General features: G+C 42.9%; 1 protein-coding gene across 5 annotated transcripts in view; it reads left to right on the top strand.

Moving 5' to 3' along the window:
• The first annotated feature begins 1,000 nt into the window (after positions 1–1,000).
• SYNE2 (spectrin repeat containing nuclear envelope protein 2) overlaps positions 1,001–26,526 on the top strand; it is a 190,906-nt gene continuing 165,380 nt past the window's right edge. For 2 of the 5 annotated variants that reach the window (XM_063333544.1, XM_063333541.1), the window contains exons 1-6: positions 1,035–1,158; positions 13,162–13,264; positions 23,740–23,801; positions 24,756–24,851; positions 25,122–25,199; positions 25,301–25,393. In XM_063333544.1, the coding sequence (XP_063189614.1) occupies positions 13,186–13,264; positions 23,740–23,801; positions 24,756–24,851; positions 25,122–25,199; positions 25,301–25,393 (408 nt within the window). In that variant the 5' untranslated portion in view covers positions 1,035–1,158; positions 13,162–13,185. Of the gene's footprint in view, positions 1,159–13,161; positions 13,265–23,739; positions 23,802–24,755; positions 24,852–25,121; positions 25,200–25,300; positions 25,394–26,526 lie in introns of all 5 variants that reach the window. The other 3 variants (XR_010070850.1, XM_063333543.1, XM_063333542.1) reach the window with 3 other exon arrangements.

The raw sequence follows: 26,526 nt of genomic DNA, 5'->3' as shown, positions 1-26,526 counted from the left end.
TGGCAAATGGCCTGTGTACAACTGGCCACAAAGTGATTGTAAAGACGCTTCAGAAATGGTTTCGGTTCAGTTTGTGTTACTGAGTCTTTGTTTCATGTTGGATTGGTTTTTGTTGTTAACAACCACCTAAATGATACGGCAAAGAAATGAAAGCTGCCCCACAAGCAGCATGTCCTGCTTCTTGGAGGCTTCTTGTGTAGTGAGCAACGTGGGACTTTGGCTGTAGGCCTGTCTGATGAGAGCTTCAAGTTCAATGACTTAAAAGTTCAATGACTGCTCTAGCAAAGCCAAGGCCTCTCGGTGAAGGTGGTTGCATATTGTCTAGTTACAAGATGTTTACCAGGGAGGGAACCACACGGCACTTGCCCAGTGTGTCTCTGGTGGCAACACTCTTTCTCACTGAAGTGTAAACCGAGGAGGGTACTTCTTTGCTTTCTTCCTTTCCCCCAATTTAAAAGGGTGAGATTCATCTTGCCAAACTACAACATAACTATCTGCATGAGAGACAGTTGTCCAGACTCCTTTCATAGTCACTAAAGAGCAGCAAATACTTTTGGGCCATGATCCATCCACACTGAATTGGACTTCTAAAAATACATTGGACAAACTGCCCTAAAAGTGCCCATTTCTCTCCATTGTTTCTGCAGAGTTCAAACAATGAATGCGCAGGGAGGCATCTCTCTTGTAGCTGCTTAGTGTCAGGAGAGCTGAATCTCGGCCAAAGTGTCTCATATCTCAGCAGAGAGCCCTCCTAGAATCCTAGTGTCCTCATTTTGACCAGACTCGGCGTCCACGTAGGTTGCACGGCGTAAGGTGGCGTGCCTGGAGGGCTTTACGCAAGACCAGAGAGCAGATAGCAATGTCCAATTTAAAGCCGTCCTCCTCCCCTGGTCAGTCATTGGATTTAGAAAGGCTTCGGGCTGGACCCACAGCGCCAGACAATCTTCTGCTATAAATAAGAGGCCGAAGGGGATTTACAGAGTGGCTCTTTCAAGGTCGCACATCAGGTTAGTGGCAGAGGTGGAAGCAATGAGGACAACTGCAGGTTCCCAGAAGTGTGTTCCTTCCCCTGCCCGTGCTCCTCGCGGCTGCCCTGCAATCTGCTGCTCTCCCCGGGGCGAGACTGCCTGCCTGGCGCTTGGTGGTGGACGGCACCCGGTAGGTGCTCATTTCCTTTTTTGTGAAAACTTTTTTGCAAAATTACATAGGCTGTTACTCATCCTCCTTTCCCTGTCCTTTCTCTTCCAAAAATCCATAGTTCAGGCACACAGTTGAATTATTGTGTATGCGCCGGGCTGGCGTGGATGACTGTATGCGTGCCCTCAATCTGCAGGAAAACGGCTAAACCTTGAAGGGGTGAATGTGCTTCGCTTCAGGCTGGCAGTGGCCTAAGGCAGCATGTGTAATTATTCAGCCGTGTTCAGATGATGTGCGGAAACTCTTTAAACTGACATATGTAAAACATGCAACGCATATCTAAATGCAAAGCTCGGGGAGCTTTGGAGCCGCACAGGGAGCTGCGACCTGGTCTACTCCGAAGCGTCGCTGCTGCCGCCGCTGTGTTATTTAGTGGCATGGAAAAAAAGATCACTAGCTCTTCTGGAAAAAGCCTGACTTATCTGCACAGGTAAACCAGGTAGGTTGAGGATAAAATGCCTCCTGTGTGGAGAACTAGTTTACAGCAGAAAGAGCTGTGTGTCCAGGGGGAGAATTTGTTGAAGGAATTTGCTTGTATAGCAGAGATATGAAGTACAGGCAAGTACGGAGTGTTAAATAGATCCTGTGCGCTTCTGATTTCAGACAAATACCAGAGCATTCTCCTATCTTTTTTGATACATGAGAAAGAATATGATAGCAGTGAAACAGAAAGAACGTGTTGTCTGAGCCAGGATTTGATTCCTGAAGTCCTGCTTAGGGAGTCTGTGGGTGAACTCCGAGAGGTGAAGCAAATTACAGTTTGATCCCAGGGAGAACAACTAGGGAGAGGAGGGAAAGAACAAACTATTAAATAAGAGCTGGGAGAAAAGCCAGTCTCCAAAAATAAACATTGAAGATCAATTCCAGGTATTTCCTGGAATTGTCACCCTGCTTCATCAAGCACTTGGACTGTAACAAGTGGTTTCACAGTTAGTGGACGGACAGGTTTAAGGTTGCTTGTTAGGCTTTTTTAAAGAAAAAAAAGTGTCTGAGATATTGTTCGCAATGTTGTTTCTTACGCAGAACTGGGTGGGATGTTGGTGATGAAATACCCCGGGGGTGGAGAAAGCAGAGCTTGTTATTGTAAGCGGAGCCAGCTTCGTTTCGGGGGAGTGAAAAATCTGACTTTTCTTCCCAGTCGTGTGCTAGGGCACCTCAGCAGCCCCCGATGGGGAGGAAGCAGATACTCGTGCAACGCAGGTGCGAGCAAACACTGTTCCTGCAGAGCAGTTGTGCCTTGCTAAGTGCTGTAGGTGGACTTGGAATGGCTTTATGGCTATCGTTTGCAGGTGAAAAACTTGGAGATGGCTCTGAACGTGTTTCTTCTTGCAAAGGTTCTCAGAAAAGCCAGTCCAGGAGTTTACTGTACCGAAAGCCAGTATGTGGATTGTAAGGAAATTGAGGCATATCCTGTTCCAAGGACTTGCGTTGGCGGTCACACGCCAGCTCGTTGCTGGAGTTTTGCCCTGGATGGGGACTCTGAGGGGCGCGTCTCTGCAAACGATACAGAAATGTGCCTCGGTGGGCTGGAGTTGGCTCGGGCGGCCAGACGTGGCTCATGGCTTACCTCGCCTGCTTGGCCGTGGCCTTGCTGCGGCTGCCTGGCCCGACAGAGGATGGTACAGCAGCTCCGCTTACGCAACACGCATTCTCTGTTGCTTGACTGAACTTGTCTATAAGTAACTTCTGTGTTAGTAATATTGCTGCCTTTCAGCGAGAGCGATGCACGGGGCTCATGAGCGTTCATCCTGTTTTGTCTCTGTTATTGTACCAAATACAAATTCTTGCCAAAAGCAACCTGGACAGCTCTGTGATTGGGGCACTGACGAGGAGACGCTGTTGTCCTGCCTGCGCAGAAGGGGAATGCGCGAAATAAACGAGGCGTCCTTTAGCCTAGGCTATTTCTAATTTGAAGTCCTTGGCTTTGCAATTGCAACTGTATTGTTGTTTGTTTTGTTTTTGTAGTGACAACAGTTTATTCTAGCAGGCTACTGCGTAAGCACCAAGTTCTTTCTCTTGGGTTGTCTATGCGCAGTTTGGCTGTTTGGTCCTCTCTGGCAACAGCACTGGTAAGAATAACAGCGTTTGGCCTGGTTTTCACTGTACACACAAAGTTATTCTGCAGGCTTGAAACTATGCTGTAAATCAGAGATTTAGGGGTTTGTGTGTGTGGTGGTGTTGTTGTTTTTTTTTTTTTTTTCCCTAAAGCAGCTAATTCTTTGAAAACAAAAAGAAAGACATTTTGTTTGTCTCAAGCAACGAACAAAAGTGCTTTTACTCTGTGGAGAGGTGCAGAGGCTCTGCAGCGGAGGGTCCCGTACAGTCAGCGTGGGAGGCAACACCGTCAAAAGGCCCTTTCCATGTGGAAAGAATTATATGGACGTGAAAAACTTGCTCTTCGGAGAGCCGGCCCCTCCAGGTCAGAGCGGAGGTGTGCTGGGGAAGAGCGGTAGTTTGCATTGCTGTAGCCTCAATTGGACACGCTTGAGAGAGAAGCTGATGCATTCACAGCTGCCAGGCTAGGACCTATCATTTAAATTGTAATTTGCCCTTCAAATTTTGGCAAGCTTCGTTTGCCATTTGCTTGACAAGTCTCTCTTTTGTGTCTTCCTTCTCCCTGCGTAAAACAGCAAGCGCTGCCGGAGAGAGCTACTTGCAGTAGATTCCTTTTCTCTGCTATATTTAGTGATCAAAACAAGTTTGTGATCTTTACAGGAATACTGCCAAAGCAGATAGGTTTAGCATGAGATGTGCCCTTTCTCTTTTGGCTCCCAAATACACATTGCATTTCACTTTCCTCCCCTTTCCTGACACCATCAATGGTGTCTGCCGAGGTCTGTTGTGCAAACATTGCACTGCCGCTTCCAGTGATTTTGCTCTGTAAGAACAAGCCCCACTTTAGTGACAACTCCTGCATTTACATTGCCGCTATCTCTACCTTTCCCCTTTCTTAATTTTCCGAAAGAGCAGATTACTGCTTTTCAGGAAGATCTTTCTGAACAAGAACAGCCTTATGATTTAATTGAGGAACTCCAGGCCTTTTATTGCTTAGATATATAATCTGTTTGTTAACCGTCTGCCTGTTTCCTTTATTTGGGGAAAAAGGGAATTAGGAAGGCGGTGGAAAGGAAATGTTTGTATTCCTTCAAAGGCGGAATATTACTAGGAGTCTGATTCTCATTAATATAATGTAATTAATACAAAACAGTTATTATATACTGCTATTTTAAAGACCTTTTACACCATGTAAAGTGGCTCTGGTGTTAATGAGAAGCTGGCTGTGAGTCTCTATTAAAATATTAACCAAAGAATTTCAGTTGCAATCCAGGTGAAAGAAACATACATTTGTAAGTAAGAGAAAGAACTTCTTGCAGTTCTTCTTGCTTGGTTGAAGTAGGCGGCGTTGTCCCGTTTGTTCTGCTCAGGCAGTCCCTGGCGCGAGCGTTCAGCTTTCTCTGATCGCAGGCGATTGCCTCCCCCTTCCCTTCCTTTCTCCATTGTCAAAACTGAGCCTGGGCCAGGAAGCGCGGAGGAAGAGGTATGATGAGCTCTGCGCAGCCCTTCGCTTTTGTGATGGGAACTGTGTGCCTAAAGGTCAGAGGCCTGTCTGCGCCCCGCGGCGCCGGGACTGCTGCGGCCATGCTGCCCTCTTTCCCCTTGCTGAAAGGAGGCCAGGCGGAGCATGGCAACTCAGCGCTGTGCCTGGCTACTGGCCTTGCCTGAGCCCGCATAGCTGGGGCAATGGGGTCAGATAGGGGTGGCTTTCATGTGAAAATGGAGAAAGGCTTGCAGGAGTGAAGTGGCAGTAATTGTTGTCTTGTGCCCGCTTTTCTCGTTAACCAAGTGGGTAGGAAGAGGTTGTGTTTATGCCCTGGACGTGCTTCCCAGGTATAGCACAGATCTTGAGCCAGCTTGTGTTTCTCGTGTTGTTTTTATGATGACCCTTCCCTGCAGCCCCCTTATCTGTGGGAAGCAGCCTTGGGGCTGCGGCGCAGCCGGCGCGCCGGCCGGCAGGGAAGCGTGTGAACGACCCCTGCTTTGGAAATGCTTTTCCATTCTGGCCCTGTGGCAACACACCGTATAAACCTCGTGGCTTTTTGCACATAATCGGAGAGTCCTGGGCGTTGCACAGGTAGACGTTTGGGCTGGGATGTGCTTACGGGCTGTGTGTTTTGGAGACTGAATTGTCATCCAGACCCTTGACTTCGACAGAGCCATGAAGTCGCCATAGTATTTTTGGCTTCCTGCATAGCAGTGTACTCTGGCGGGATCGAGGGGCATGGCATCAGCCTTCTGAGCCTCCAGGTGTTCGTCGCTCTCCCTTTTTACAGTAACAACTGTGATTTTGTGTCTTGAGTGGTTCTTGTTTTTATTAACAATGTGGGAAAACTTAGAAACCAGTTGAAAACTGCATGTTTTCTCCAGCTTCAGTAAGTATGCTTTGACGCTGCGTTTCCACTTGGGAGTAGGTAAATGTGAGAGGCTCTTATTCTGAGGGCAAACAAATGCACTGTGAACCTCCACAGCTTGACTTTTGTGAATGTGCGAAGAAGGCATAGCTCTGTTAATAAAGGTATTTTTGTGTGTGTATGTTAACAACAGCGTGGAATTAGTGCAGTTTTCAAACTGTGTAATTGTACCAGGATGACTGATATATTCCCCACCCCCCCCACCCCCCCAAAAAAAAGAGAAGGTCAAGAATGACACTTTCCAAACCACGTTTTTAAATTGATTAATGCAATGAGAAGATCCATTGTGCTTCTGTAACAGGAAGTATTACTGGTGTGTAAATCAAAGACAAACCAGCAACATTTGCTGGCCTTAAAAAGTGGTGTGGCTTTTGTATACTCATACGCTTGTCCTGGCATGTTTTCAGAAGTTATAAATAGATCACTGGGAAGTCCCTGGATAACAAAAATGTACTGCTGCTCGTTGTCATAAATAAACTAATAAGTGACGTCTTGGTCTTGCAGCTCTTTTTCGTTGGAGGAGTCCTTACTTGTGCATATGGTTTCAGTGTGTCAGTTCACGTGAGGCGAGACTGTTTCTGTGGCAGGGGGGTGTAGCTTTGTGTCCACCTCTGTGTCTCTTGCAGATGTTAACGCTCTCTGGGCTTGGTTCTTTCTGGGCAGAGTTGTTCAGCCTTTTCCAAGCTTTTCCCTTTTCGATTCCTTCATCTCCAGCTACTGATAGCTTAGGAATACCCAAGGCCAGACTTGTTTCAGCATTATTCCAGGCAGGGTGAAGTCTTTCTAATGCCACGTGCTCTAATACCACTTATTAAAGGACTGGCTGATACCTGTCTGACTGCTGTAGGGTATTATGTAGGATCAGAAAGCTATAGCCTCTTTTCCCTATCACCTTCAAAGTGATGGAAACCTAATGGAAGCCCTTTTCTTCCTCCGGGAAAGTGCACAGAATGTGCCATTATGGCTTACTGGGTGATGACAAGTATTTTTTTTCTGCCAGACAGGGAGAAGTCATCAGCCCCTCAAATGGGGGAAGTCAGGGTAGATCGGTCAATGGTGCTATCCTGATTTTTGCTACCTCAGAATCTGTCTTTGAAGGGAAGGGGATCAGTATGTTTGCTCTGTGATCCCATTCCAGCTGTAGACCCGTAAACAGCCTGAGATAGCCCACGAGAGCAATGTTGGTGAGTATTTTAAATGTGGAAGGGCTGAACTTCAGTCTGGAGTAAGACCTTAAGAAAAGAGAGTACGTTAGTGTAACCTTGGAGCATGCATGCATGCATCTTGGAAAATGCATGCTTTAAACAGACCTTCCTCCCCACCCCTGTTACTGGGTGAAAAAATGGTGAAACCTTTGTAAATGAAGTGTTGAGGAGAAAGCATCACCATCAAACTTGAGTGCTGTGTGAACTTCTCTGATTTAACAGAGGTGTGAGTACGTCAGAAGTGAGGAGGGAAAGGAAATACTGTGAAAAGCAAAAACTCAAACTAACTCGATGTAAAGGATTTTCTGTGATAATTCTTTAGGTCATATTATCATGATTTGGATCCCAGTGATTTGCCTTTAGGGGGGCTGTGACAGACTTACAGAAAAATGTTTTATCAAAAGAAGGCGGCCCAGCAGCACTTTGCGAGGCTCAAGACCTGCACTTCTGAATGTTACTGCTTCTTTCTGAATGTAAAATAAACTGAGAACTTTGTTAATAATCAAAGAGGAAAAGGGTCTTCAGTTTGTCTGCATTGTGGAGCTCTACTTCCTTTGGACTACTTCACCAAAGATAAAAATCTGCCGTTTCTGTTCATGATGTTGGCTTGACTGAACACATGAGTAATAATAATCTGTTGCTAGGAACAGACTTCAGTTTACACGTAGAGGCCTCTATGGAGGGAAAGTCTTTTGAGTCCCAGAGTGGGTCATAAATAATCAGTGGCACTTCAAAGGAGGAAAAGTAAAAACAAGCGGTTGGAGATGCCATGCAAAGATGTCTGTAATTCCTGTTGCAACACCAGTGGAAAGCATGTAGCCAACATAATTGGGAAAATATGGGGCATGTGTCTACAAAGGCAAAACAAATGAAGCCAGGGTTTATTAACAGTGGGTTATAATATTCAGCTACCTCTAGCTGGGCTTGTTTGCAAGGTATCTGCTGCAAACATTTCCGGTTTAAAGAGTACACATCTGAGCGGATTTCATGCCATATGATTTTTCAAGATTGGCTCATGGGGAGGGGTGTGAGGGTACATCTGTGCAGCAGGAGGCACATCTGTGGCACGATGTAGGGGCATGCAGGAGTTTGCTGTAAACTCAGAGACTGCAAATGGTCTTACCTGGGACAGTATGGAAATCAAGGCAACTAGTTTTACCTTGCTTTCTAATTAGTGTGCACAGATGTTTTGTAGAAGTAACCTTAAATAATTAATGAAATACACATTTTATATTTTAACAGTATTTACATGCATTCTTTTGAAAATGGCAGCAGTTTCACCATAGAGGAGCGTATTGTATAACTGCTATTTTTTTTTCCTATGATGAAATCTTACCAATCAATACTGGGAATAGCTGAAAGACAAGGTTTGCAAACCACCCTGATCTCAACTGTAATCTTAAGGCTATGAAGTCCTTGCTAATGAATCTTCCAAATCCATCTGAAAGTTTTTTTCCCCCCTTTTTTTCTGAAACAAGAAAGTCCTTACAAAGACCCTGCTTAAGAAGAACATCTCTTAGGTCTCATTGGGACTTAAGCCTCACTGGAGACATGGTATTTAAATCAGTGTTGTCTATTCTCATGATAAAATCTCTGGAATGTAAAGCTTGGGTATGATTTATTTTCATGTTAGTTCCTTGAGATTTCCATTCCGCTACCTGCTTTTAGGTTTCTCTCTGTCAATGTTCCTATGTCTCTGTGTTAATACCCAGTACGTTTTTCAACCTGCTGGCTTATTTCAGTTGAACTTGAGAAAGGTAGAGAGATTCCAAGGAAGCTAAGTTGGAATTATGTGATATGACCGTGCTGTTCTAATTTCCACCTATGTTTTTAGGTGCCAAGTATGGGAACAGCTGGAGAGGGAAGGGAAAAAGTACTCTACCAATACCCACTAGAGGAAAGCCTGGGTTTGAGTCTTATGAGTGCCCTTATGGCGGGAAAAGCTGTTGTTGATGGTTGAACCATTTGAGCTGCAGGTTGAGCCCAGGTGGTCAAGAACTTACTCCTTTGAAGAACACCAGTGGAAATCTTTTCTCTCGAGGAGAACATTTGTAATGCACCTTTCTTGTGTGACTTCTCTCATGCTGAAGAGGAGTTCGCACAAAGGCTCTGGTGCAATTCATGTAAGTTAATCGACAGGAAACAAATCCATTGGAAACAAGGTCCCAGTGTTCCTGGAACTCTCACTTTGGCCCTGTGATGCTCCACAGGTTATCCCAAGGCGTAAGCAATTAATGCTTTCCTGTATTAATGCCAGAATCTCGAAAAAAAGGGAAAGACAAGGTCATTTTCTTCATCTTCGGTTTTATCCCCACTGAAAAGGCACGATGTCGTTTGAAGGCATTTGGTTTCTTTCCAACACTATGGGTATATATTTCATAGTTGTCCGGCATCTCGTAGAAATGAAGGACTTGGTTTAAGTTCGTGGAGTTGTTATGAAACAAAACAATTGACTTAAATACGCAGTAGAAAAGGTGATCGTTCCTAACGTCTATGTAAAGCATTGCTGAGCAATCTTACCAATACCCTGACAGTTTTAGACTCTTCAGAGGTTGATATGATATAGTTACACTTAATATGCTTTATTTGAATGAAATTGGAGCGGGGGGGGAAGAGGAGGGCAAAGGGACTAGGCTATTGTCCCTGTATAATCCCTTCTCAGACAATCTCTACCTTTTAAAGAATACTAATCCTTGTAGGTATGTCATCCAAGAGTGTGTGCATGTCTCCCGTTCAAAGCAGCTGTGGAGTCTTCTGTTGAGGCAGGGCAGGAATCAGAGGCAGGGAAAAATGTATCATCTGCTGTGTTGGATGGTGAGCAGAGGGTTTCAAGGATGTGAAAGCTTTAGCATGAGCTTATCTTGTATCTGCTGTCCATTTTTATAACCTGCACTGTGCATGTGTTGAATGGATTCCTGCGTTTAAAAAACAAAAAATAATGAAGAAATCCTATCCTTTTGGGAAGGGGGCCTTAATTTGACCTTAAAAGAAAATAGGAGCATATGCTTTTTTTTTTTTTATTTATACATGTTCTATGATCATGTATCATCATATAAATTAATTAATTAATAAAGTAACTGAATTAAAGTTAATTAATGCTTTAAATCTTAGCATACTTTCGGCTTTAAAATCCTGAAAGTTTTATTAACTTTAACTACTTTGATGCTTAGAGATCTGAACTGAGATTGGGGTCCCGTCACTTGAAGTGCAGTAGAAGCACGTAGAAGGAGACGCTACGTACTGTGTGGTTGCTGTAGCTGGAAAGGGATGGGGACAGAGGAGGAACAGTCACAGCAAGGTTGAAAATGCGTTTTGTTTTGTTTATGAAATTTCCATTAATACTGTTCATGGCTCTTGCATATTTTCCTGTTGTTATAGAGGAATTTTAATGCCAAATCTTGCTCCCTTTCTCTGGACTAGGCTCTCAATGACTTTAGCATCGTGCAAGTTAGGTGAATGCAACTTGGGTCCTCTTATGTCACCATCTCAAATTTCGATGTATTAAAGTCTAACAGATATGTATGTTTTCATTGTTTGGGGATTTTGTTCTGCTTTTGTGCCTTTAAAAGAAAAACTTAAGTAGTGTTTAGTTTAAAATAAGGTGAAAAAAATGAGAACAAACTTGTGTTAAAGAGAAAAAGAGCGTGCATTGCCACTGATGTTGAGTGCATGCCTTGGAACCACGGATACGTACATACGTACATAATTTTGGGGACATCTTGCTTGTAAGTTATGTTGATGTGGCAATGGTGGGTATCTACATGTGTGCTTCTAGTCCTATCCCGCGTCCTTTACATGGACACCCAACTGGAGTTATAACTTCAGGTGCAAATTCAGGCAGGCTCATTGATTTTACCTGCGGATTCACTGTTGTCCAGGACTTAGTATTTCTTAAATATCTCTGAAGGCCTACAGTTGGCCAATGGAAAATTCAAGGTGGAGAGAATGCAGCTAACTCTCCCTGTGTCCTGGGGGCAAAAAGCAACAGATACGATATGGTTTGGATTTTGCTTCCATAGTCCCCATTTGGGTCTTGCTGCTAACTTGGTAGCCTTCAAGATGGCAATCACAAAATCAAGTTCAGGACATACAGTGATACCCAAAAGATATTAAGGTCACCTGATGTTTTGCATTTTTAGGCTTAGATTTTATATTGCTTGATCTTGAGGGAAAAAGGAAGGAGTTTCCCAGGAAAGGTTGCATCGCCTTGGGCATAGGCAGCGCTGCCGGGAGAACTGGATTCTTGCTCAGCCCTTGCCCTCGCTCAGTTCTTGTGAGATGCTAGCCTTGGCACTTAAACTCCAATTTTTATCAGTGGTAGCTAACTGTATGGTTAGTTTTTGGTCGTCTGACTTGAAACTCGTACTTCCAGCTTGAGAACAGAGGAATTCTGAGAGCTCTCCGTGGTTGGAAGTCCGAGTGTCCCTTTAATAAAGGCAACCACTTTTTCTGAACCGAACTATTTCGGAACAGTTCCAATCTTAAAATCACATAAAGTCTTTGTGCCAGTTGCCTGTATTGGGAGGCTTTGTTAGAACCCAATATTTAGAAATCTTCTGATTTCCATCCTAACCTCAAGGCATGGCTTATTTATATCATCTTGTTCTTGTGCCTGCCAAAGGTCAAATTAGTCCTTTTCCTCCTCTTTTCGCTAGGCTAAGCAAGCCAAGCTCCTGTAAAACATTTTTTTCTCTTTTCTTTGATAACCTGGATATCTTTCATCTTTACCTGCCCCAGCTAGAACTCCCCTTTCTTGAATCTGATGCCTTGAGTTTTAGGTATACATTGTTGGTGACTTGCAGAAACACTGTATACTCACTGCAGCAGGTGGAATCAGTGCTTTGGCCATATGAACTAATATCTATTTTTGTGGAAAATCAGAGTCAAATTAGCAACTTTATTTTTCCCCTTTTTCTCTCTGTGCCTTTGCTTGTCATCAGTAAAATGATGTCGCATGGCAGGGGAGTTGGGACTAGAAGATCTTTAAAGGCCCCTTCCAACCCAAACTGTTCTGTGATTCTAAATGTGGTCAGTAACCCCTGATCTCGTGTAGATGCTGCAAATGTGAATTGATTGATGTTTGTGAAGTGTTCAGACGCTGGGGTGATGACTGCCATAGAAAATCTTGTGAGGACTTAATAATCCTGTCATCAGAGCAGCTCTTGGATAAAGCACAAGGACACACATTGTTCAGGGTGAGGAAAACAAAATATTGAATAACTCCTCATTAAACACATGTTGTCCTTTCTGTGCAGTGAGGGAGATGGGGACTGAGGAAAAATAGTATATAGTGGAGAAAACAAAGGCTGCCTCATGTTCATGTGCACGAGGGGCTGAATGTAAAAAATTTTCTGGCATTCTTTAATGTTGTATTTTCTTACTCATTTATTCATGTGCTTTATTTTGACGTATAATTGGTAAATCAGTTATATGATGTGTAAACCCTAGTACTTCTGATGAAAAGGTTGCAGTTATTTAGGCAACAAAGCTTGTTTAAGGTGAGCTCCTATTTAATTTTCAGCTGTAGTTCTTTCTGAATTTGTTTAATTTGTAAGTTCTTGATAAAAATGAGTCTGTATCTAAGTATCCAGTTTTTCCAACAGTGGCAAATTGAACAATAGCTACTGCACTACCAGAAACAGTATTAGACTTTTAAGAAAGATACAGCATATCATTCACTAAAGTTGCATTAGACATAGAGGAGGTGCCCAGGGAGAGGAAAAAGGAGGAGTTGGAAAAAGTCCTTCATGGGGGATGAGGAGTAACAAAGGTACCAGAAAGAGACAGCAGCTGTGATTATTCTCATACGATAACCACTGCTTTTTCATTTCATCTTAATCTTTGTAGATTCTGCCTAAGTTGTTTCCATTCTGCAACAATTATCTGCACAGAAAGAGACATCTGAAGAGTACAAAGATGTAAAGAAAACCTTTGAGGTTTGGCAGCAACAAATCTGCAAAAGGCCCTGTGAGCCTTTGTCAACCTGGCTTTCTCAAAGAAAGCAGCTGTCTTTGCATTGTTTCTAGTCCTAGTGCTTTTGTTTTCATGGCAAGACACACTGGGATCCATGGTTCGTGTTGTAGAGTACTGCTGGCCACCATTAGAAAAGAGACAAGGGACGAAAACTTGGATACACGCAGTAGGAACATTTGCTTTATTCTGTCTGAACTAAGGTAACAGCCTACCAAGGGAAGAAATCCCAAAACAAAACACATGTCTCTGCACACACTTGAACATCAGTTCTCATGTAAAATTGTACTGACTTTCTTCTTCTTCTTTCATAATTTCAGTTTGGAAATCCGTAGGATTTAAACATGGCATCAAAGCAGTCATCTCCCTCAACAGAGGAGCAGGCATCCTCTGAAATAGATGATCTCTATTTATCGCTGCAAGGTAAGTTGCTGTAGTTTTCTGCGCCTTTTTAATGTAGATTTTTGGTGAAAATCTGTGACTGTGCACAAGTTGAAGTGAATTCTGAGAAACCTGTTAAAACTGGTGTTAAGACCAGTGTAGTTAGTTTGCATCTGTGCTTCTTTGCAGATGTTTCTGTGTTATATGAGAGATGCTTCAGCAGTGAAGTGAAAGGTAACAGCTCTCATAGTACTTTTCTCATGGTATTTTCAGAGCTGTTGGCTTTTTTGGTACAGATGTGCTCACTGGTTCTTATGCTTTGCTACTCAGAATACATGTTACCGTAAACTGTTTTCAAGGGAACCGCCAGCATGAAAATAGTTATGTCATTTCATTAGTTTCCTTGTTTTCAATTTGCTGACAATTAGTTGGTTACACTAAGCGGTCTTAATGAGGCTATTAACTACAGTACTGTTTTGTTTTATTTTATTTGTTTTTCTGTTCTTACTGCTATATCCCCTGCATGTGTAGGAAGACAGCTTGTGGCCAAAACAAGTAGAAAAGTTTTGTGGCTTCTAAACAAATTTCTTACAGTCAGAGTCTTTCATCCTTACTTGCAATGAGTTATAACTTGTTAAGCAAGCTGGCTAATTTGTAATTGTTCCAATTTAATGGCAGCTACCTGAACAGTTAGGTAATGATGAGTGTGTAAGATAGGCTTTTTCGTCTTTCCTTAATAACGTGTTGAATTTTCTTCTATAAGAATCTCCTTGGAAGACTGATTTTTTTTCCTCTAAACATATTCATGTAAACATTCATGGTGGCTATCAAGGAGGGGTACTCCAGGCAGCAGGACTAGTGCTGCTGGAGAGGCTGTCTTCGATCTGTTTAGGGCCTGGTTATTCTGGGATGGATGGGCTAAGTCATGTTTCCACAGAGCTATTTCCTTTTAGCTCACTTACAAAGAAATTACTATGGTGCTTAGTTAAGAGAAAATATGTTTAAAACAGATGGTGCAAAAGAATATTCTGCCAAGTCACTTTTACGATCCATATTTGCACTAATATTGTCATTGAAGCCATGTGTTTTGATGGGTGAGTGTTAACAGTGGTCTCAAGGCAAAAGTCTTTAAAGGTGAATTTTCTTCTGTTTTGCTTCAGTGTTACGTTTTCAGGAGGTCAAGCAAAAACTCCTAGCAGACAGGAGCTAGTCTGACTGTTGCACCAAGCACAGTTTGTCAGACACGTATATGTTGTCCCAGTCGAACTCAGCCTTCAGTAGAAAGACTGAGGTGAAGGTTACCATGAAATGGGTTTGGAAAACATGATCTAGCTTTAAGGCAGAGGGTGCTGAATTAAAGTTACATGGGATTTTAGAATATAGAGTTTTATTTTGAAATAATCATGCTATTTTCTGAACGGTCAGGTTGGTGTTTATGTGTCAAATAACAATAGGGGGTTTTGGTCAACATCTCAGTGAAAGAGCCATGCTTATTAAAATTCAAATGACCAAATTATATTTCTTTGCTGTAATAATTTGAGCTCCTAGACTATGCTGAAATGAACACACAGCAAATCTGGGGCCAAGCTGTATGTGGCTGGCCATTGAAAAACATTCAGAGACATCCCTTAGAAGTGACATAAGCAATTTTTGTAATGATTAAAGATGCAACAAAAGTACAGACGTGTCCTATGTATGGAGCTGTGGCGCTGCAGCATCTGCTCTGGGTCAAACAAGCAAATGGTGACACAGCTGTGATGAAGCACCGAAGACAGATTCCCTGACGTGGCATATAGAAACCATTAGTAACTCTACCTGCAGATCTGTGGTAGTGTGGGTGAAATAAGAATAATAGGATCACTCAAGGAAAAGGGTTTTTTAATAGGAAACTTGGGATGAGATTTGCAAAGCAGCCAGAAGTCTTCAGGTTCACCTGCAGAAGTTTTAGAGAAACCTCGGATTCAAGGAGTGGCTGCTTGTAACTATTAGAAAAACAGCTTACTTTTCTGAGTGACTAAAGACGAATGTAAAACTGGTTATGATCTGCTTTTCAAATGGTTAAGGTATAGCTTCGAGGAGTATGGTCAGCATTGCATAAACACAGCATAACAGGAGATACACATAAATAGTTGGCACTGAAGAAAAAAGTAGGAGCGAGATCTACTCTGGATTGCTCATATTTTAGTCTACATTTAGATTCTTTGTGATCCAATCTCTATTATTCTTGAAAGGCATCCAGTGATGATAGAGCACTTGTCTAATCTGGTTAATTAGGACAAGATCTACTTAATGTGCCAGTTGGTTTGGTCATTGAGTTTGTGAAGTTGTATGCCTAAAAATGTAACAAAATAATTAGCTTTTTTTTTTTTTCCTTCCCTACCATGTGTAAAACCAAACACTCATTTTAGGTATGTTTGGCTGTGATTTGAGTCACAGCCTCTGTGATGAGGACAGCAGTTTTGGCAAGAAAAAGAAGGAAACAAGGGAAGAAGAATCTCCTTAACATAATTAATGAAGAGGTTACTGCTTAGTAGCTCTAATTATTATAGAAATCCTATTAAATTAATGCCAGTGGCTTAATATCTTAAAAACCTGCTTTAGTGGAATTTCCATTGGTGGGTTTTTAGGTAGAAGAGTGTTCAAGGATGAACAATCACTTTCCTTAATAGTGTTCGACCTAGAAGATGCAGTAAAGAAAGTCACTGGAAAATAGGTAAAAATGTAACTTTGTTCTCAGTGCATCTTTCTTTTCAGCTAAATATTTTAAGGACATTTAATAAAGCTTGAAAAGCATGAAGAAAACAGGTAAAGAAATGAAAGCAATATAGTTTCTAGTGTTCCCATCTCCAGACATTTTCAAATGATGAAGCTAGTCACAAAATCATGAGGCTGAAGTAAAAAGCTGCAAGAATATAAACCTTCTTTGTACATCTTTTCAGATTTATATATTGCTCTTTAACCTTTTCCAGTTTTCAAGCTGATCTCCACAAACAAGAGGGTAATAGTTACCACCCTCCTTCCTCTCTGCCAAGAAAACTGAAATTGCTATGAAATTGCATGATGTCAGGACTTGGGCTCCTTCTTTTCTGGTCTGTTTTCCTTCCCTTTGTCCTAGATGTTATAATGAAATTAAATCAGATTAAGGTCAACATTATCTGTGCCCTTTCCTCCAGCACCCCTCTGCTTTCTCCCAGTTTTCTGATGCAGCACAACTTAACAGCAGCAAAGCTGTTTTGTGTCCTTGCGCAGCCACCTAGAAGTGCAGGTGAAAAACCTTAAGCTGGACCTATTATGGATGTATACAATGGGGAAATATTTAAGGGAAGGGTTTCTCCTGCCAGGCATGCTGCAAACATTTTGGTGAACAGAGGATGCTTGCCAGGGAGATGCTCCACTGCAGCACATGGGCCATCTTTGAAACCTGAAGTCACTTTTGCTGTGGCAAGGGCTTGGCTGGCAATAAGCATGGGAGGAATAACGCGGGAGCTCTGTCCTATGTCTCCTCCTCCCATAGCTTCCCTCCCAGCATGGCATTACGGGCTGGCCCCATAGAGGGGTCCAGCCTGGCACTCGGCCTTCTGTAAATGCAAGAGGCACAGTCAGGGTCCAAAATTGTTTTCAGCTATGTGAACCGAGGAGGCTTGTCTCCTCCTTTGGTAAGAGAAGGGCTTCATGGCAATGTTTTTGAGAACTATAGGAGGTATGACTGCTCTTTGCTGAGGAGCCTGACTGCAGGATTGCTGCACTGGGAATATGCAGCCGCTCTTATTGTGGATGGGGGTAGCTACAGCAGAAGCTGAACGGGTTTGTGGCGCTCTGAAGTGGGAATAGTTTTTGCTTTCGGGATATAAATCTGTTTATCTGTGGGAGGATCCAACCTCCGCTTTCCCTCACATGCACAAGTTCTTCCCCTTTCTTCTCTAGGACAGCAAACAGACCCTATGTGTGGCATTTCCCACCAAACCTGTGCAGAACTCTGTTTTCACTTTTCATGCTAATGAGCTAATTCAGACATAAGAGAGTGTGTTTTAGCTCTCGGAGTTTGGAGCATGTACTTACTCTTTCACTGCTGAACTGCAGAGGTCCTAATTTTTTTCCCTGCTTATAAATCTGTTTGCATGTTACTATTTATTACTGTAACCCAAAGGATGATTATATGAGAACACGGCTGCTAAAACTGTTTTTGAAGAGTGTTTTAATGATATAAATGAATTATAATATTTTCATGCAGTTATGTCTAATCCTTTATGGATGATTTCTCTTCAACTGAAATTGAAAATATGGTGATATGTACGGATAGATTTTGTTGTGCAATTTGTAGTAGATTGGACTCATCTCCGGGTAAAGGAGGATATCTCTCTGAGACTCGTTTAATTCATCCATTCATCCAGAGGTCAGGTAGACTCCTAATTCTTACCCAGCATTTTTTTTTTTCTATCTGTATGCCTCATCTGTTGAGGCCACTATGTTATTACAGCTACACTTTTTCTTTAACCAGAATGATCAAAGAAGTCCGTTAAATGTTCATTATGATTTTTCAGGGGTGACTTTTAATATTCGAAGAGCTCCCATAGGAGCTGCACTGAAATTTATGCCCTGTTTATGCTGCCTGTTGCCCAAGTGAGGAACTGGTCTGCAGTTTCCCTAATTGCGTGGCTTTGTGGCATGTGACAGGGCTGATGGCACTGGAGAGGCAACTGACACATGAGACTGCCTAAAAAAAAAATCAGTTCATGGGTATCTTTGTGTTTCACATGCCTAATGAAAGAAATAAATTGTATAGTTGTGTAAATGTGTTCCCTGCTAGATAAATTTCAGTTTTTTAAAGGTATTACTAGGTGCATAACTGGTTAAAAACTGGCATTAAAATGCCTAAGGAGTGTACGGCTTCTGAGGGACCAGTATAGGGCATTGAAGGCCACTTATATTCAAATCCCTGCTTCACCATGGATTTCCTTTAAAATCTTAGAAAAGCCACTTGAGCCCTTAACTTTAAAAGTGTGTTGATATCTAAATGGTGAGTCTTAGTGTCTTTAGGTGTTTAATCTGTAACCTCTGACTATGCCCCCAAGTACTGCAGTGCCTCACTTCGTGGGCTGTTGTGGCAGTAAGGACAGTGGTGATTCAGGCCACAGCTGCTCTAGGATCACGGCAATGAGAGGAGCAAAACTGTTTAAAAAAGCCAGGAGGGCAAAATTCAGTGTGAGCAGGCTTCCTGAGTTAGCAGCACTTTTGGTAAATTGGATAATTTGCTTTCAAAAGGAAAAGGAGGTTGAAAGGAATAATGTAGAAAGAAAAGAAATAATTCCTGAAGAAATATTTTCATCACTGCTTGTGGGCTTTGGATAAACTTCTTAATCTTGACAAAAAATACTGGGTTTGTTTTTCATTGCTTAACACCATGTTGCTGAACATAAATGCTGGAAATAACTCTTTTCCCTGCTTTCCTGTCTGCAGAAAATGAAAGTTTGTTACTGGGTGGAAGGCAAGGGACTATATAAAATGTTCAGGGGTGAATTGCTCACCCTCTCCCAGGGTTGGCAAGTACTTAATGGTTCTTCTTATAGTTCCAGTCATTTACCGGCATGTACCTGCTTGATTCATGCCAGCAGTGCTGTCTTAAAGGAGCTCTCCCAGTTATCCCTGCTGACCATGCTTTGGTTCATTTTGCTGAGCCATCAGGGAGTTATTTTGTATGAAACTGAAATAAATGCTCCAAGAAGGTACCATGGCTGTCTGTGGGCATTCAGGCTAGAGCTAGTTCAACACAACCTTTCTTCTCTACACATGTGGTGGGTACGCTATGTCATGAACACCAGCTCTTTTGGTCTGCTGATCTGTTCGTGTTGAGCTGCACTACTTGCTACTGTAGACGTAGCCTCAGCTGACCTAAATGGTGAAAGGAAGATATAAAAATATCATATGCAAGAGGTAATTCCTTCTGGTGAAACAGAGACGGGAAGATGACAGACAGGGTTGTGCTCATTAATTTCAAATAATTATTTTTAAAAGTTGTTTGTTTTTTTTTTAAAAAAGAAAAAAGGCACACAGTTGTAAATGGCTCGCTGATAGTGATGCACTGGTCCTCACGATAGAAGAAAACCTCTTTGCTGTTTGGTGACATTGTTTGATGAGCATAGACTAACAGGCTGCATGTGTTCTGCCACAGTTTGCTTCTCCCAGCTCCCTGCTGAGGGAGGAGACGGTGCTTTCCTGTGAGCTGCCATCCCCAACCTTGGTAAGGGAGGCACGAAAGGCAGCAGAGGAGAGGAAATTAAGTCTGCCTTTTCTGAATCACCGTTAAAGGAAGGCTGAAAGTAAAACCGTGTCTGGCAGCGCTCCTGCCCTCCTCTTCCTCCTGAGAGACAGTTCAGCACTGCCATGGTCCTTGCCATGTCCCCATGCTCCAGCCCTTAATGATTCGCCTGGTTTGTAGCACTTGTTGGTAGCTCATTACTGGATAAAACAGTCATTGTCCAGCAGTGTGTATTGATTTTCAGCTAGCCTACGTGACGCGCTGCTTCTATGTGTTATTCCTCCCTAGAGTGTTGTTCTGAAGATTAGCTTTAAAACACAGGGTGAAATGTGGTAGATTTGGGGTGTTTTCAGATTAGCCCGTTCTTATTTTACTGTCTCAGATTTTGACTTGGTGAGTTTTGTCTCACTGTGAAGGAAATGATCAGGTTTTTTTGATAGCTTTTTTATTCTGGGTCAGTGACATTTTGAAAACTAGGGCAAGAGAAAACCAAGGTCGCTTAGAGTCCTATAAAAAGGCCTAACAAAGAATCCATTCATCCTCATAAAAACAAAAATCTGTATTAATTAAACACATGGTAGAGATAAGAATTTGAAAGCTTGATTAAATCATTAGCGCCTCTGAGCAGTAGAGTCGGAGGGGACCTGGGAGGGAAAACACACTGGGCCTGAAAATTGCAATACGACTGCCTGCCACGGTGCCAGAAGCACATCTGTACTGAGCTGTGCGTTGTGTGGTCTGGACGGAAACAGAGTGACTGCTGCAGTACAGTCTGGGGAAATATCGCCAAGCATGGAGTTTTGTTATTAATTGAGGAGGAGATTTTATTATTATTATTTATTTGGGTAGGAAAATAAGCCACGCTGCAGCTGAGGCAGCAGCTGCTTGGAAAGCAGCCTGGTGGGTTGCACTAGGCAGCAGCTGTAGCCTGGGGAGGGTGTAAGGTGTGCTTAGGTGTGAGATAACTGCCTTGTACTTTCGCCAGGTGAGACATTTGTCAGAGAGCTGCCCATGTGAATCAACTCTTGCAGTATCTGGCCCATATTGCATAATGCAGCACACTATAATGGAGAGGTTCAACCAAAACAAGACCAGATGTCCTCATCTTAGACATCTTTTCTGTAACCAACCCCAAAAGCAAGTTCTCCAAGTCAGTAGCAGTAGTGTGTGTTTGGCAAGAGCTACAGCTGGAAGACTCGCTGGCGTCAGGCAGAGTAGTTAATATTTGCTTTCTGTCCCTTTTCAAGTGCCAGCAATACCAGCCTTGCCTGCCTGATAAAATTGAGCACAGCTACTCAATAATCACTTGTTAGGTAACTGGAATGGCTCCCGCATGGGTATTCAACCAAAGGGTGTGGTTGGGTGCTGTGCTAACATGAACCGAGTATCTCCATGCTATTTATGTCCTCCTTGCAAGCGTTGCGACGTCGATTGGTCTGTGTGGCATGTTTGCACTTATCTTCTGTTTTCCAAACAAAACAGAATTTTGAAATTGTGTTTTTGTCTGTGTCTTTAAGACTGCCCTTATCTTACTAGTCATCACAATCTCTGTGACATTTAAAAAGGAGCATAAAACAGTCCAGCAAGCAGGGGAAATTGACTGTTTCATGCTCCGACAGGATCGTAGTATTGCAGATTAGAGGAGGACTGTTGAAAGGTGTGTTAGCTACAGGATGCAAAACAGCCCTCGCCGCATGTAATGCGTGAATGTTTTTCTCGCCACTCGCTTGCCCAGTGAAGCAGGAGGAGGTCTGCGGGTCGGATGGTGGGGTTAGGAGCAGGAAGCCGCATTATCCTTAAGCGGCTTGCTCTGCTTCGTGAGCTGATGAAGCTCTGTGCAGCAAGTCCTTCAGGTCATCTTGGATGATGAAGAGCCATCCAGGACCGGGGTTTGTGTTTGCAAAATTATCACCATGTAATAAAGTGTGGGACGGTTTCCTCTGAGTGGCATTTTCATTTTCGTGGCCAGAGCAGTCAGGGTGGGATTTTCTCCCCCAAGGGCTTCATTATTTTTGGTGTCTTTCACCCTGCCCAGCCTACAAAACCATACATACCTATTGCTGAGTAGTCTTGCACTTGCCTTATGTTGTCAGTCTTGTTGTCACATTTTGTTCAAGAGCATGCTTTCAGAGCCAGAAGAGATTGTCCACTCCCACCCCCATCTCCAGGTATGTTTCTTCTCGCAAGCTGATGGCCTGGTCAGAGTCTCCCGCTGCCTCTCCCATGCTGCGGGAGGATTTATCCCAGCTGGGAAGTGGGCGGCGAGTGTCCCCACAGCCGCCTTGCCCATCATCTCCCTCCAGGCCTGGGCCACGGACGCTGCCCGACCGCCTGCCACTCCTCAGGGAGCTGCAGCGGGGACATGGCGCAGGACATGCACTGTTACTTTCTTGTCCTCCTGGCAGGCAGTGGGCCAGCACACCATACCACCTCTGTCCCCTTACGCAGGAGCTCCGAGCCTCTGTGTCGCCATGACCCAAAGCCTTGTCTGCTCCAGGCTGCCTGACGCAGCCTCCCCTGCCACCCAGCACAGTGGGGAGAGAAGCTTACTCTTTCGCTCCATTTTGTACCTCTCCCGCCTCTCAGGCTTTGCTTCTCTGCTGCCTGTGATGAGAGGCAGCACCATTGCAGGCCCACCTCGGAGGCAGCTGTGCACGGAGGGGCCGGCAACTGCCTCAACCCTCAGAGGAAGGGCTGGGACAACCATGCAGCTGGTGCAGGCCAAAGATGGTGGTTTGGGTGACAAAAACATCAACTCTCCTAACTGCATAATCTCGCCTCCCTCAGTTAATAGACCTGCTTTGTAATGTCTGGGCTATTAAAACCCAGTGCAGCCTTTTGGATTTTTATTCAAATGGGGAAAAGGGAGCGGATGACCATCCTTCCGCAGCTCCAGGCAGGCCTCTTGGGGGTGGTGGTAGGCGAAACGTTACTGCTTTTTGACCTTTTTTTTTTTTTTTGGGAAGCCAACCCCAGCGCTTTCAATCACAGCTGATGTGTAAAGGAGAGAAAAAGGAGTTTGTGTTCACACCTGCTCTCATGAGTCGTTGGGATGGCTGCTGGCAGCAGTGCCTGCACAGCGTTGAGGCCTGAAAGACTAATGTCAGGGGCCAATACCTCCTGCCGTTACCTCAGACCTGCATACAGATGTCCAGCAGGGATGTAATGTTTTGGTGGTGACACCTGGGTCTTGGGAAATGGGTGTGGTTTTGTTTTTTTGGGAGGGAGTGTGGGCTGGGCAGTGGTGCTATCCGCTGGCCATGACCAGGGATGGGGCCGGGGCGCTGGTCTGTCTGGCTCTGCTGCTCAAACTCTGCTTCACCTTTTGGGGGAACTAGACTTTTCTTCATTTCTGCTACCCACAAGCCATGGTGAAAGGCTTTCCCCTCTCTTGATCTTTTCTCTGATGGGAGAAGCAATTTAAATATTCTGATTTTTTGAAACATGTGCTTAAGCAACATCCTCTCTCCCTTCACAACTGCTGATAGTTTATCACTGTGTACCAGCTTGCAAGACCTGGGTGAAGATCTGGATCTCTGTGTGAACAGGTCACCCTTTGAGTCCCATGTCACCATTTTTTTTACTGAGACGTGTGTTCAAACACTTCCTTCTTCCTCCCTCCTTTTTATGACCCCGTGTGCCCCTGTTTGGCCAAATTAACGGTCTACGTTCCCTGGGGAGGGCCCAGCACTGAAAGGGATGCTGTTAGAGGGTATATTCCCCAAAGGCAGCCTAATAAGTCTCCCTAGCCCTTCAGTTAGCCAGGACAACTGTTGCATGGCTTCACCTACAGCTTTGCATTTATCACCTAACCACGGTCTCCATACTGGTCTCATCACCCAATTCCATGCGTGGCTTTTGCCAAATTTCAAGATGGATCTTGTACTGATGATTGCTCTGAGTATTTGGTGGAACATTTATGAAGGGATGGAGTTATCCTAGATATTTTGTTCTGTGGGATGATGTGTTCACTCTGCTGTTTGCATTTGCTGAGCTTTTGAGAAAACCTTCTTTAGTTGCTCTTAACTGCATCCAGTAGAAGTAAGCTTGATGGTTGTGGAGGTCCTTGCAGTATCATCTCTGCAAGTAAGCAAACGTCAGCACTAAAATAAAAATTGAGAAAAACTAATATTAAATTGTATCTTAATATCTGCAAGAAAGGAGCTTAGGCTTGGGTTGGATGCCATGTATCTTTTTGAGAAGGAAAAATAAAACCAGATCATTTTTTCCATTAACCATGTTTATCTTTGTTTTTTCCCAGTACAGCGAGAGTTTACACAGAAGAAAACCTTCACTACATGGATAAATTCGATACTAGCAAAGGTAAGGGGTAAAGGGGATTCTTTAGGAAAGAGATGACTTTTGCCTTTTTGATTCAGATGTGCCATACAGAGACTAAAATTTTTAGGAATAAACAAAATTTATATAAGAATTTTAGACGCTGGCTGGAAAAAGTAGCCCCTGGAAAGCATTTGTTTAATAGGTGTAACAGCATTGTATGGGTGATCATCCAAGGACGTTTGTAAGAGACAGTTTGTAAGTAGATGACTATCTATCTTGCTGAAAGATTGTGCTGGATTGTGGCATGCATCTCAGGCTTTTATGAGGTTCTGTATTTATGATTAGTTTTACTGTGTTTAGGTAAGTACTATTCTGTGATGCAAGCCAAGAACATGAGTTTAATGGGATGACCTTAGTGACTTATAAGTATTAAGACAAACCACGCAGTAGTGTAGGTGCTCTTTAAACTTTCACACAGCAGCTCATGCAGCATGTGGTGGGGCTCTTACTTGCTTGGATGAAAAAATTTCTGTTTTTGTCCCTCCTTGAGCAGAAGATGTTGAGCTCATGCTAAGTTTGTATTGTCCACAAGTGGATGAAAAGAGTTATTCAACTCTGTAGTCAAATTTGTACTCAGTGTACATTGATTAAGAAGTCAAATACGAATTAAGTGCTTCTCTAAACTTGCCCCTTTTCAAAGTTTCTGGCTTTTTTGCCACATACCTCCTTGAAAAGTATCAATGCTTGAAAATGAGGCTTAAAGTAATCCTTATAAAACTCAGAGGCAGGGCAAGGGGGAATAAGAGACACATGTAATAATGGGTTAGAAGAAGCAGGATATGGCTGACTAGATGCAGGATTTATATTTCAGCTCATTGAAAAAATAAAGACTGCTAAACATTTTTTTTAACAACAGAGTAGTCTGTGATGTGCTGTAGTGTGTTGAGTTCAAAATGACAAAAGATGATGTGACAAGCATTGAAATTTATTTTGCAGCATACACCTCCTTCTGTTATCTCAGACTTGTATATAGACATACAGCAAGGACATTTGCTTTTGGATCTTTTGGAAGTGCTTTCAGGTCAACATCTGGTAAGACAGAGTAATAAAAATATTACCTCAATCCATCATCAGATTGATCAAAGATTTCTGGATATGCTTAATTGTAAGCATATGAATGATCCCTCTGGAGTTATAGAACTATTTGCAAGTAACTTATTCTTACACCACTAACATTGAAACACACTGAAATAAGTTGGTCCAAACTAATACGTGAATCTTTGCAGGACTTCCCTTTCCAAATATATAAAATAAAATTAATTTTTACAACTGAGGATATAACCTGTTCTTTTTGCTTCACAGCCACGGGAAAAAGGATTTAATACCTTCCAGTGCAGAAGCAACATAGAAAATGCTTTGACATTTTTAAAGAGCAGATCAGTGAGTATTAGCTTCAAAATTCACAACTAAAGCCAGTTTAGCTGGTGGAACATTTCCTTTGTTAACAATGATCCTTTTTTTTTTTTTTTTTTTTTCTCTAGCTCAAGCTCATAAATATTCATGTTGCTGACATTATTGAAGGAAAACCTTCCATTGTGCTTGGCCTAATTTGGACAATTATATTTCATTTTCATGTAAGTATTTCAGCAATGTAAGAGAGTTTTTTAATAGAGGGGGAAAAAGCACAAAAGTGTGTTGACCTTTGTGGTTGCCAAACAGGATCAATTAGTACAAAGCATAAGACTATTTTCTGACATCTTGAAGTGATGGCTCAGGGAGGAGATGCACCAGTGCGTCTTGCCTGTGTCTCTGAGCTGCTTCACCAATGCAGTGATGGCATTACTGCCCAATGAACAGTATCTAGCTGTAAATGGTAGGAAGGAAAGATACTGAGATTCTTTTTTCAAGTAACCAGTTAAAAAATGGGCTAAACTTTGCCTATCTCTCTAAGGCCTGTAATGATTAAGCTCCAAATAGAGCAATTAGTGCAAAGTGGCTCACGTCCATCTCCAGAGGAAGAGGGGAAGCCCGCCTCTTCAGTGTTGGCTGTGCTCACAATGTGTAATTCTTGCTATTATTTTTTTCAGTAGCAGGTGCCTGAATAACATGAAGGCTGTCGTAGTGATGTTTCTTATACAAGATACCAAGTTAATATATCTTATACAAGATACTGGGTTAACTCAAGATACTCTTGTGTGGCATGAGGTTATGGGGAGAAGGGGTGTTTGAAAGCACAGGGCTTTGTTTTAATCAAGTTTAGAGGATGATGGAGCCAAACTCTCTTCTAGCAAGAGCCCAGCAGTGAATTAACATAGGGGCACTGGGAGTGAACTGGTGACTGGGGCTCAGAAGAACCCTAAGAAGTAAAGTTATTTAACAGTATTAGATGTAGCCCGTATTTTTCTTGGTCAAAGTACTTTGTTGCTGAAGGTTCTTGTACTGCACATAGCCGTATGCATTACCTTTTAACCTAAACCAAGCTTCTCTAACCAAATGTAAATCTCTCAGGTCTATCGAGTAGGTTTTCCTGCACCCTGAGTCAGCAGGCAAACTCTCAGCATGCCTAATACATGACACTGTTGGCAGCCGAAAACACAGCTGCCACAAGCTGCTCTCACTGGTAGAAGGAGTAGAAAAGCACACTGAGTGAGAAAGTCCCTTGATGCAAGTGCTGGTACCCACAGTATAACATGGAAGTGAAGTCATTGGGTGAATATTTCCTGCCAAAAAAACACCTAAAGATGGGGATTCAGCATGAAATAGTACA

This window comes from Chroicocephalus ridibundus, chromosome 4, assembly GCF_963924245.1.
Source record: "Chroicocephalus ridibundus chromosome 4, bChrRid1.1, whole genome shotgun sequence".
In the NCBI taxonomy this organism is placed as follows: Eukaryota; Metazoa; Chordata; class Aves; order Charadriiformes; family Laridae; genus Chroicocephalus; species Chroicocephalus ridibundus.
This window is presented reverse-complemented; position numbering and strand designations above follow the sequence as displayed.